The sequence below is a fragment of the Numenius arquata genome, chromosome Z, assembly GCF_964106895.1.
Source record: "Numenius arquata chromosome Z, bNumArq3.hap1.1, whole genome shotgun sequence".
In the NCBI taxonomy this organism is placed as follows: domain Eukaryota; kingdom Metazoa; phylum Chordata; class Aves; order Charadriiformes; family Scolopacidae; genus Numenius; species Numenius arquata.
The window spans coordinates 64,759,737-64,772,330 of NC_133616.1; the positions used below are offsets into that span (position 1 = coordinate 64,759,737).

The window sequence follows — 12,594 nt, forward strand, 5'->3', positions numbered from 1 at the left end:
ATCACTGGGAGCTGGATGCTTTGGTGGAGCAGAAAACAAATATAAGAACATGGAAAATATATTGAATAAATACCTTCCAGTTTTTGTCCTGGTACATAGCTGCTACATGAAGCTTAACTGGCACGTGTAACTGCACAAAATGTGCCCTCTGAAATTCACAGAGTGACCAAATGGTTGAGGCTGGCAGGGACCTCTGGAGGTCATCTGGTCAAACTCCCTGCTCCAGCAGGGTCACCTAGAGCTGGGTGCCCAGAACCATGTCCAGATGGCATCTGAATACCTCCAAGAAGGGAGACTCTACTACCTCCGTGGGCAGCCTGTGCCAGTGCTCGGTTACTTTCACAGTGAAAAAGTGTTTCCTGATGTTTGGGAGGAACCTCCTGTGTTTAGTGTGTGCCCATTCCCCCTGGTCCTGTCACTGGGCACCACCTAAAAGACCCTTGCTCGGCTCTGTCCTCTTTGCATCCTCCACACAGGTGTTTATATACAATGATGAGATCTCCCTGAGCCTTCTCTTCTCCAGGCTGAACAGTCCATGTTCTCAGCATTCCCTCCTGCGAGAGATGCTCCAGTGCCTTCATCATCTTGGTGGCCCGTTGCTGGATTCTCTCCATTGTGCCCATATCTCTCTTGTACTGGGGAGCCCAGCATTGGACCCAGCACTCCAGGTGTGGCCTCATCAGTGCTGAGTAGAGGGGAATGGTCACCTTCCTCTACCTGCCGGCACCACTCTTCCTCATGCAGCCCAGGACACCATCAGCCTTCCTTGCCACAAGAGCACATAGCTGGCTCATGTTCAGTTTGGTGTCCACCAGCAACCCTACGGCCTTTTCTGCAAAGCTGCTTTCCAGTTGGGCAGCCCCTAGCATAGACTGGTACTTGTACTGGTCCCCAAGTGCAGGACTTAGCACTTCTTGTTGAACTGCATGAGGTTCCTATGGGCCCATTTCTCCATCCTGTCCAGGTCCCTCTGGATGGCAGCACGACCCCCTGGCATACCAGCCCCTCTTCTCAGTTTGGTGTCATCCGCAAACTTGCTGAGGATGCACTCTGCCCCATCATCCAGATCATAGAATAGTTCAGGTTGGAAGGAACCTTAAAGTTCACCTAGTTCCATCCCCCTGCCATGGGCAGGGGCACCTCCCACAAGTAGATTGTGAGGGAGCATTTCCTTAAATCACTAAGGAAGATGTTAAATAGCACTGGACCCGGAATTGATTCCTGGGGCACACTACTAGTTACCGGCCTCCAACTAGATACTGTGCCACTGATCGTCACCCTCTGGGCTCACCTTTTATTAGCGCTTGTAGTTCACTCAGGCTATACATCACCACCGCTGCACCCTTGCTACAGACAGTAAGATTTCATGCTCCACACGGGCGACAGGCAGAGCTGGCTGTGGCTGCCAGACCCCCCGCAGTTTTCTCTGCTAACCACTGCAGAGGGCACTGAACAGGAACAGCGCTCTCTAGCGTGCAGTGTAACCTTCTGGTCGCTTGTGGTTTGCGAGAGGCATCAGTAAGTCCAGCAGCTCAGACCTGACCTTGCCTCGCTCTGCGCATTTCCCCCTTGCCGGGGTTTCCCTCAGTGTGCACACACAGCCCCGTCAGGTGGCGCGGCCTATGCCCTGTGATGCGCAGTGGGCCATCATGGTAACTCCTCAGAACTGGATTATTCACAGAATCATGGAATTGTCGGAGTTGGAAGGGACCTCTAGAGATCATCTAGTCCAGCTCCCCTGCTAAAGCAGGATTGCCTAAAGCACATTACTCAGGACTGCATCAAGGCGGGTCTTGAAGATCTCCAGAGACGGGGATTCCACGACTTCCCTGGGCAGCCTGGTCCAGTGCTCCGTCACCCTCACCGTAAGGAAATTTCTCCTCATATTTAAATGGAACTTCCTATGTTCCAGCTTGTGCCCATTGCCCCTCGTCCTGTCACTGGGAACCACTGAAAAGAGTCCAGCTCCATCATCCTTCAACCCCCCACCCTTTGGGTACTTGTAAACATAGATAAGGTCTCCCCTCAGCCTTCTCTTCTCCAGACTAAAGAGCCCCAGCACTTTGAGCCTTTCCTCATAAGGGAGATGCTCCAATCCCTTTATCATCTTTGTTGCCCTTCGCTGGACTCTTCCCAGCAGTTCCCTGTCTCTCTTGAACTGGGGAGCCCAGAACTGGACGCAGCATTCCAGTTGTGGCCTCACCAGTGCAGAGCAGAGGGGAAGAATGACCTCCCTCAACCTACTGGCTACACTCTTCCCTATGCAGCCCAGGATCCCATTGGCCTTCTTGGCGACAAGGACACATTGCTGGCTCATGGAAAATTTGCTATCCACCAGGACCCCCAGATCCTTCTCCTCTGTAGTGCTTTCCAGAAGATCCACCCCTAACCTCTATTGGTGCCTGGGGTTCTTCCTCCCAAGGTGCAGGACCCTACATTTGCCCTTGTTGAACCTCATTAGGTTGTTAACTGCCCAGCTCTACAGATATTCTCCCATAACGTTTCCAGCACTGACCGAAGACCTTCTTTCTTCACTGGCCCGGAAACTACAGCGCTCGCCACCCATCCGTGCCCATCCGTGCCCGCCCGGCTCGCCCCGCCTCAGCCCCGCCCCACGCGCCCGCCGCCAAGGCGCATGCGCGGCGGCGGCTATGCGCACGCCCGCTGCCCAGTGGCAAGTACGTAGCGCCTCCTTACAGGGTAAAGCGCTCTAACGACAGTCACGCCGACCTATCGGATTGCGGGAGCGGGAGGGGGGAGGCGGGATTTCCTGTCGAAGGGGAAGAGGGGAGAGGCAGGCGCGGGCCGGCAGCGGCGCCGGTGCTGCCGTTATTATGGCGGCCGCTGCCACCGCCACGTCTCCGGCTGATAAGGAGAGGTAACGTGGGCCAGGCCCCCCGAGGCAGCGGTGTGCCCGCCCAGCTGCCGCCCTCCTCATGCCGGGGGCTGCCGGCAGCCTCCCTTGGAGCGGGGCGCGGCCGGGGCGCGTTAGGCCGCAGCCGGCGGTGAGGGGGCGGGCGGCCGCCTGAGCCCCCGGCGGCGGGCTGGCGGCCCGGGTGGCAAAGGGAGGTGGCGGCTCGGGACGGCGGGAGGTGGGTCAGGCCTGCGGCTGTGACAATAGCACATGCGGTGATATTGTAATAACACGTCACTTGGGTCGTATAGGAAGGTTATTACAGTGCACGTGTTGAGGTGGGAGGTTGACGTTTGGCAGTTTCTGATGCTGGAGTGCTCGAAGCGGTGGTGTCCTGTCATGCCTTTTAACGTATCGTGTCATTTAAAGCTCAGAAAAGGTCAACTGAGGAAGAGAAGGTGGTGGTCGGTGTAGTATGTTGATGGCTGTGAACGTCAGTAACATTCTTCTCTTGCCCCATCTGCTTGTTCCTGTGAAGAACTCTGCCACTTATGCAGAAAAAGTATTAGTTGGCTCATAAAGAGGCTTGTAGCTAATAGGGGAAAATACTATTGAAAAGGTGTTTAGGAGAAGAGTAATAAGAGCTGAGATGACTGAGGCTAGCTGTAGAGGCAGCAAGAAATGTTTCCTGGGAGTCAGTAAGGATCAGTGATCCTTGAGAATCTCCAACTAACTGAACATTAGTCTGCTCTAGGTTATTTGCTCACTTTTGCTTCTGTTTTCTTGCGCTGTTGTAGCTTCTCATTCAAATGTAGGCATTCTTCAGCCTCTCCTTGTAGACCTCAACTGATTGGATTTTTTTAGTGTCTAGTAAAAAGCATAATTGAGGTTCTGTCACTCATGTCCCCAGGATGGGCTTGACAGGTTTGAATCTGCTGAAAAATCTTAAGCAAGTTTCATAGAATAGTTTTTTCAGAGAAAAACTATGGGTTGTTCTGTGTGTGGATAGAAAGAAAAAAAAAAAAAAGTGTACCACAGGAAATCTTTAGTTCTTTTCAGGGAAACGTGTCTTTCCTTCCAGGTTTCAGGGATTTAAGAAGTTGGTCAAAATATTCTCTTTCAGCTTTCTTATTTTCTCAAGATAGATAGCACCATCCTTTGTACACACCATGCCCCAAAAAGTGGTGTCATGCAAGGAGCATTTTAGCCAAATGGTCATGCAGTGTCCTGGGTAACTCAAAAGGAGGTTTTGCAACATCATACTAATTAGTCTAGGGAAAACAAATGGTTGTTCTAAGCTGCTTTGGGAACTTTTATGTTGTAGCCATGAGATTTTTTTGTTTGTTTTACTAAGAAAATATTGCATAAGCAATTAAGGAGTTGATATTACTTACTTAAACTCACTGTTTTCTCTTTTTAGATTCATCTGCATTTATCCAGCATATTTGAATAACAAGAAGACAATAGCAGAAGGAAGAAGGATACCTATAGACAAAGTAATTTTATGTGTGGCAGGGAAATGTGATATTTTGTTATGCTATGCAGTAGTGTGTAGAGAGTTGGAAAATAAATCTCAAAGCTGTTGATCTTTCCTATCTGCCATGGCAAGTAGCTTGATAACTGGAAATTACAGCGTACTTGAAGATAACCTAGTGACAGCATGTGAATTTGGTAGAAGAGCAGTGTTAAAGTATCTGCTTTCATGTGAGTAGCTCATTTGGCAAGGAGATGAAGTAATTGGCTCAGGGGAGACCTTGTAGCAGCCTTCCGGTATCTGAAGGGAGCCTACATGAGAGCTGGAGAGGGACTCTTTATCAGGGAGTGTAGTGATAGGACGAGGGGTAACAGTTTTAAATTGAAAGAGGGGAGATTTAGATTAGATACCAGGAAGAAATTCTTTACTGTGAGGGTGGTGAGACACTGGAACGGGTTGCCCAGAGAAGTTGTGGACGCCCCATTCCTGGAAGGGTTTAAGGCCAGGCTGGATGGGGCTTTGAGCAACCTGGTCTAGTGGGAGGTGCCCCTGCCTGTGTCAGGGGGTTGGAACTCAGTGATCTTTAAGGTCTCTTCCAACTCTAACCATTCTGTGATTCTAATGAGAAACCTAATGCACTGAACCTCCTACGTAAGTACTTTTCCAGATTTGAAAGGGATGCAGAAAAGAACAGCTAGCTAACAGTTATTTTTTGGTGACTGACTATAAATGCCTGTGTTGTGTACCCTGTCCCCTTTGCTGCTGTCAAAGGTAGAACTTAGAATGCATGTGACACATAGACTTGGTAGATGATGTTGCTTTTAATCTGTCCAGCAAAAGTTTTTGATCATCTCACTCCTTTATAATATTTTTTAACAAGCACTGCTGGGAATATAAAGGGCTTTTCTCACTGCTTAGGGCTGGGATTTTTTTTTTTATAATAGTTAAAAAATCTTTCTTGAGTATGCAAGTTGCTAATCAACAGTCTATCTATGGGAGAAATCTGCTGCATTGTGCTTAGGTAGTTTCTGTTCTTTTCTCCTTCAGTCCTTGCTATAAGTTTGCTGTTGTTGATTCATGGCTTTTTGGTTTTTTGTAAATATAATAAGTATTACCTCATTTAAATTACCTTACCTAAGCAGTTATTTTACTTGCTCCCCTGTCCTAACTAATTCTTGTCTGTTACCAGTTTTACTGATGTCTTATCTTTTTTTTTTTTTTTTTTGTGTGTGTGTTTTCTGGACTGTAGGAGTGCTCACAGATGACTTCCACAGTAGATTTGTCATTATTTGAAGTACCTTCTCTTTTCTCATCTGCTTTTTCTAGTTATAGAGTACAGGGTGGGAAACTGCTAACTATTGCTTTATTGGTAGTTCATAATTGAAAAATAATTAGCTGTAACATATTGTTTCAACAGGCAGTTGAAAATCCCACATCTACGGAAATCCAAGATGTATGTGCAGCAGTTGGATTCAACGTGCTATTAGAGGTAATTAAAAAAAAAAAAACAAAACACACAGAACCAATACAAACTTGGTGTGTGTCTATGTTCTTTTCTTACAAACAGGATGAATTACAGTTGGAAGTTTTTATTATCAGCCAAGATATTTCCTTGCTTTGAGTAATAGCTGACGATGAAGTAGATGTTGGAAAACTGTATGCACAGCAGGAATAACCCAGATACCTGATACAATACCACTTGTAATCTTATAAAAAGATTACTTTTATGAACTATCCTTCTGAGAAGACTATCCTAGATGCTTAAAAGTATGTCAGAATAAAAGTTAATTTTGCAAGCTGCAACTACAAATTAAGCTTTTAAAAAGGCATATTTTTTATGAAAGTTTACCGCCTTTTGGAATGAGTGTCCTATAGGAATAGGATTCTGATATTTGAGGTTTGGAGTCCTTTGGAGTTATGTTTTAGTCAGATAACGTTATTTTTTTGACTGCAATACCTGCTTGCTCTTTAAATAGTTGAAGTTGCTTACATTTTTTCTTATGGAATGAGTCTGGGTTTCTAGAGAGGTAACATCTCGCAGTTTGTTTTCTGAAGTAATTGCTATTTTAAAATACTGTTGAATTTTCTAAGAAAAATTTAGTTCCTCATCAAAGAGCATGACTGGTATCCAAAAACCAGTACAAAATCACTTTGCTTTTCAGAAGTCAAAACATATTCCTGTTAGTGCACACCAGCCTATGAAATAGCCAGTACCAGTAAGAAACCTGTAACATTTTAACAAAAATAGCGGCTCTGAGTATCCAAAAGCAGTGGGCCTAAGACTGTGACCTATGACTTAGGTCTCTAGGTGTCCAGAAGGGTTTATGACTGTAAGATGAAACAAAAAAACCTGGTGTCACTGAGGTCTAGACTGGTGGGGAAGCAGAACAGTCTCTGTAGCAGCAGGTTACTCTCTAAATTGTTCAGTACCAGTAGTTGGTTGCAGCATTGCTTCTGAAAAAGTTAAGCTACAGCTTTGGATATTACTGCAGTGGCTAAATGGTGAGTGACAGTATTGGAAACTACGGTTATGGTTTACGTCTGTTCAGAATTCCAGGCTGCTTTGCCTTAGATCGATTTGCAGAAAAATATTCCAGTATGTATTATAACTTTCTCCTTTTGTATGACAGAAAAATAAGATGTATCCTAGAGAGTGGAACAGAGATGTGCAGTACAGAGGTAGAGTACGAATCCAGCTCAAACAAGATGATGGCAACCCGTGTTTACCTCAGTTCCCAACACGTGAGTAGAGTACATGTATTAGGCACTTCATCTGTTAATAAAAAACAAAGACTTTGGGCTTTTTGTTATGTTACCAGCTTATTTTATTAGTTTTACTATTACAAATTCTACCGCTTTACATTAAATCTTTTTACCTGTATAAGTCAACCAGATCAAGTTGGTGTGTGAGTGTTGAGTGGTGTTTGTAAAATGCTGTTGAGTTTGATCCTGCTGTTTCTTGAGTGGTTGGATAGAAGGGGATTGTGGGGAGTATTGTCTGTATGTTGAACAAAGCAGCTCTTCAGTTTTGGCCTGCTCTTTTGTTGACAGGTAAAACAGAGGATTTGGTATTAAAATGGCTAAATTCCACCTTTTTCTTAGGTTACATATATCAGCTAGGCATCAGTATGGATGCCAAATTGATAAAATACAATACGGAGTTCAGTTGAGTTTTCTGCTGGCCATTTTCATAAATTAACAGTGGAGCAGCTTCCTTTAGCTTCCTTCAACTAATTAATAGGAATAGTTCACCTTGAATGACAGCTAATTTAGTGTGTTGCATTTTTCCTGAAAATTAATCAGTGTGTAAAAGGGAAGCAAATATATATATACACACACATATATATATGAAGAAATATATATCTTAAGGAAAGAGCAAGAAGAATACGGAGTCTAGAGTAATGTAAGAGTGCTGCTGGATGACAGCAGTGCGTTTCTGAAAATGCTTGTAGCTTTTGCCTGATCATTCTGTCTCAGGTATTTTAGGCCATTAAGAGGTGAAGGGAAAGAGGAAGGACATAGACACTTTGGAGATTGTCAGATTATGTGCCTGTCTGCTGTGATGTTATCAGTCCTGCACTGTTTTAAATTAAAAAAAAAAAAAGGGTTGAGAAGAGTTTTTCACAAACTTCTAGCTACACAGGGGAAGGAAGCAGAACTCTTAGGCTTTGTATCTATTTTAACAGAAATGTAAAGTGGGGCTGAAGTTCTACCTTGAAAATAGTGCCAATGTTCTTAACATAGTAGGCATGCATTGATCATTCCCTGTGTTTTTAGGTAAATCAGTGATGCTATACGCTGCAGAAACCATTCCCAAACTGAAAACAAGAACCCAAAAGATGGGAGGTAGCGATCAAAGTCTTCAGCAAGGAGAGGGAGGCAAAAAAGGGAAAGGGAAGAAAAAGAAATGAGCTCAGATCTGGAATAATTGTTACATCAGAGTTGTACTTACAACAAAAGTGGATGGACACATTACTTGCTGCAACTTTGAAGTGAAAGAAAGATACAAGCAAGAAATAAACAGGTGAAGCTGAATAGAACTGCCTGCTTTTCTTGGAACTGGAATGCATGTAGCTGCCTCGCGTCTGTATAACAATAAATCTGTCTTCACACACAACCTGCTAGCATCCACTCCTAAAAGTGGAAGAACATAAGCAAACGGGGTGGGTGGGAGAAATATTCCTTCCAGAAGAAATATGCAGCTTTTGATAAATAAATAAATAAATATTCTTATGCAGACTTAGATACCTGAAAACTGGTTGCCTTAGTAAACCATTTATCTATGCTAGTGAAGTGATTGTCTTAATTCCAGAGGGTCTCTGTTGCTAACAGAAATGTAAGTTAATGACGTTATGGCTCTGTAAACTTCCCTTGCTAATAATCTTTCACAACTGCCAAGTATACTAATAAAGGTGACATGTTAATTATAAAAAATGTAATTTTATAGAATACTTTTTCCAAAAGTGTTAATTTTTCCTCCACAGCCTGTTGTAAAGAAGTCAGTGACGTATATTGTAAAGTTTTAAGATAATATGAAAAAAATAGCATCCTTTTGTGTCTTGTATAATACGGGCTACTATATTAAGAGCTTAGGAAATGTGGCTTTATTTTCTACCTGTCAAATACTATTTCAGATGTCCAAGGCTTGCAATATCTGGTAACTTGGAATACTTTATTTTTTTAATTTAGTCCACAGACAAAGGCAGAAAGTTATTTGGAGATGTCCATAGCAAAGCTCCTTTGAAGTGATTAAGACATGTACTGTGCAAGTTAGATGAGGGATAGCTTTAGTATAAGGAGACTGAAAAAGAAGGAGTAATTCCCATTTGGAGTTTAAAACCAAAAATCCTGCATGAGTTTTCTGATCTTAAGTATATGAAAACAAAGTCAGTTGAATGCTTTTGCAGATGACTACTGGGAGCAAGTTACCAGATTTTTTTTTGATAAATTTTTCATGTGGCAATATTCTCTTTTAGGATTCTTCCTGTTTGTCTGTCAGGTATGCTATTCTACGGCATCGACTCTTTCCCATTTTAAAGATAAACAGCATTCCAAATGTATCCAGACATTTAATGGCTATTCTAAAGTAATGAAACTTGGAAAAGTTCTTGATGGTATCCCTGCTCAAGTTAGTGGTGCTTGTAGTTTTGAGTTTTCTTACGTTCTTGCATTTCTTGTTCCTCTCAGCTGCATCTTTTTCAAATAGAGGGTGAGTTACCAGCACCCCTCGAAGTCGATGCCGATAGGTACCGATAGCGCAGCTGTGCAGAGCCCCTGGCTGGTGAATAGTTCAAAGTCAATTGTGTTTCCTGTCTCTGACACTTTGTACGTGCAGTTCTTGGGTTGCATTGTTTAGCAGAGGAGGAGGATGAGTCCTCATTCTCACTGCAGCTGTACCAAATCCAAGTGTGAGAGTAGCAGCATGTAGGCTGTCTTTTAAAATACAACGGTTTGGGAGAAAAAGGATCCTGTGTTCTAAGGCTGTAATCGATCGTGGTTGTATACAAATGTCTTGTTTTTTTCTGCTGATGTAATGGTTTACACAAGCTGCCTTTGGAGTGTCTGTCCTTGAAAATGCACCTAAATTTTGAGCAGTTAGTTAAATAGTATGCCTGTGATTTGATGGAATGCCATGGGGTGGGAACAGGTGCTATCTGAAAAGATTTTTTGATACAGAAAACAACTTGATGTAGCCAGAGGTTGTTAGTTACATCTACTGTGTAGAGTTAGAGAAGCGCTACGGGTTAGTTGCAATGTGGCGAAAAATACCAAGTTGGGTGTGCAAGCTGGAGTGGAGGACACACTTGGTGATATAAAAGATCATAACTGCCCAAGGGTTCTGGGGCTCAAGTTATTCTTGGCTTTTCCTGAGTGCTGATTCTGAAACTTTATTTTAAACTGAGAGCTCTGTCAAAATTAATTGCTGTAAGATGATAATTTAGCTCCATGGTGTTAAACGGAGGGGAATGAGTCCAGCCAAGTCATGACCATGTTATGCCCACGTATTGTCAGTTGGAGCTTTAGACTATGGACAGCTGAAAAATGCAGAGGTTAATTCTCATGGGTATCTGTTCACAGTGGCCAGAAACCAAATGTCTTAAGAACTTGTCTGTGCTATCGTATGTATGTTGAGAAAGAATCTTAGTGGCGTTGCTTACTGAACATTTCCCAATCAAAGAACCTAAAATAGTAAAGCTATTTTAAATATATGAAACTGGGATTTGATCAAATTAACAAAGAAAACTCTATGGGTATTTTGGGTAAAGCTGGCTGTTTTGAAGCAAATAGCACAGTGCTAGGAAATCAGATTATTACTACCATTAGGGAGTTGAAGTCTGATTTCCCCCAGTGCCTGCCTGCTTATCCCCCCATCCCTAAATGAGTTCATAATTTTGCATTTTTATTATTATTTCTGTCTGGCTTTAGAGTAAGTATGCTGTGTAAGCAATATTTGTTCCTAAATGAGGCATCACAAGGTTAAGCACAACTCCCCGTTTCCTGCCAGGGTTAAGCTTGTAAACCAGACTTCCATTCCCGTACTTCCTATTTTTTTAATAAACTGGGTTCCTTGGAGGATTAAAAACAAGCAGGCCAAGGTAGTACATCAGGTTCTTCCACAGGTCTTTCCACCTTCTTCAGCACCTTTCCCCTCTCCCCTTCACCCCCTCAGTTCTTGGGAACAGGGAAGATGGTTCGAGGCCATTGTGGGACTGGGAGTGGAGACAAGGCTGCTGTAAAAATACAGAAATACTGCAACTGTTTGGTCTCAATGCTGTCAATAAAAATAAAAAAAAAAATGTTTGAGGGAAAAACTTGTTGACTATGGATGTCTTTATTTTACCTGTCTTGCTTTTACAGTTTTCTGTGAGAATTTGCTGAAGCAGTGTAGTCACTAAAAAGGTGCCGTGGCTTCCTGTAGGTGGCAATATTAACAAAGGCTCATCACTGAGGGGGCATTTACTCTGCGCCTAAAACACGGGGAATACGGGTGTTGAGCTCGTGCCACCCCAGCAGATCCTAGCCTAGCTATTTAAAAGTATATGCTTGTTATTTTCCTGTACTGTTTTTTGGGTACCTAGACAAAGATAAAAATATTCAAAATGGTCACATGAGCTCAAAATCCTTCTAACAATCCTAACAACCTCTGTGTCAGCAAGGGACGGGAACACCCAGCGTTCAGCAGATCCGAAGACCAAGGCAATCAACAAAGGCCTGACTGAAAGTTCAGCACTGTTGTGAGGTAGATGCTTTATTCTTTCAGATTTATGGAAGAGGGCACATAGCTGCCGTAGCAGAATCCCAACCATCATTCAGTTCTTAAGGTAAAGAAAGAGTTCCAAAAGGTTATTTTGAAATGTATTTTATCTTGGGAAGGGAGAGAGAGTAACGTATGGCCATATGTAGTGCTGTCCTGTCAGCCATGAAGTAAATGTCTCAAAGGCCAGCTCTACAGAAAATAGCTGTTCTTAAAAAAAAAAAACTTGCCTGTATTGTACGTCCTGCTCCTAGTGTGCCCTTAACAGTTAGAGCCTTTTAGCCAGAACCCTCCCTTTTGGGGCGGCATGTACATCTGGGGTGTTTGTATGCACTCTACTGGGAGCGTGAAAGATGGCGTGGCTCCCTTGTGTCCTTCTCTGGCTGTAGCTGTGTTTGGAATGGACTGGACTATTTCAGGTGGAAGGGACCTACAACGACCATCCAATCCAACTGCTGGACCCCTTCAGGGCTGACCAAAAGTTAAGGCACATTAGTAAGGGCATTGTCCAAAAGCCTGTTTAAACACTGTCAGGCTTGGGGCATTGACCACCTCTCTGGAGGCCTGTTCCAGTGTCTGACCACCCTGATGTCCAATCTAAACCTCTCCTCATGCAACTTTGAACTCTGAACCATTCTCATGCGTCCTGTCACTGGATCCCAGTTACTTAGCTTCTTCCTGTTATGCCTTTATGGCATTATTTTACCTCTAAGGATAAAATAACCTCATTTTTCAAAGAGATTTGGGTGGGTTTTTCCCCCCTAAAGAAAAAAAAAAAAAAAAGACAATACAAATACTCTCTTCATCTATTGCTTTATAACTTTTGAGCCTGTTGAGTCATTTGGTTGACACGATAAAAAGAGTCAAGGTCTCAAAGATAGTAAGTTCCCATAAGCCCTGAGGCCACGTGATCAAATCAGGAGGTAAGACCATGTTAATGCATCATCCAGTGAAGAAACATTTTATGTCCCAGGTCAGGGAAGGCAAGGAGAACGTTTATCCTTCCTGTCA

The 12,594-nt window shown here is 43.4% G+C and overlaps 1 protein-coding gene across 1 annotated transcript; it reads left to right on the forward strand.

Annotated features, from left to right (window-relative positions):
• The first annotated feature begins 2,764 nt into the window (after positions 1-2,764).
• On the forward strand, positions 2,765-11,135 carry SRP19 (signal recognition particle 19). The gene is made up of 5 exons (XM_074166119.1): positions 2,765-2,878; positions 4,275-4,350; positions 5,746-5,817; positions 6,959-7,070; positions 8,106-11,135. Exons 1-5 carry the CDS (start codon positions 2,835-2,837, stop codon positions 8,237-8,239), a joined length of 438 nt encoding a protein of 145 aa, XP_074022220.1. The 5' UTR covers positions 2,765-2,834; the 3' UTR covers positions 8,240-11,135.
• Positions 11,136-12,594: the final 1,459 nt, after the last annotated feature.

What these genes read in the sequence shown, in the direction of transcription:
- SRP19 (XM_074166119.1), top strand. Translation starts at nt 2,835, where the DNA reads ATGGCGGCCGCTGCCACCGCCACGTCTCCGGCTGATAAGGAGAG. An exon ending in GAAGGATACCTATAGACAAA is followed by an intron (nt 4,351 to 5,745) that starts GTAATTTTATGT and finishes TTGTTTCAACAG; the next exon opens with GCAGTTGAAAATCCCACATC. An exon ending in GATTCAACGTGCTATTAGAG is followed by an intron (nt 5,818 to 6,958) that starts GTAATTAAAAAA and finishes TTTGTATGACAG; the next exon opens with AAAAATAAGATGTATCCTAG.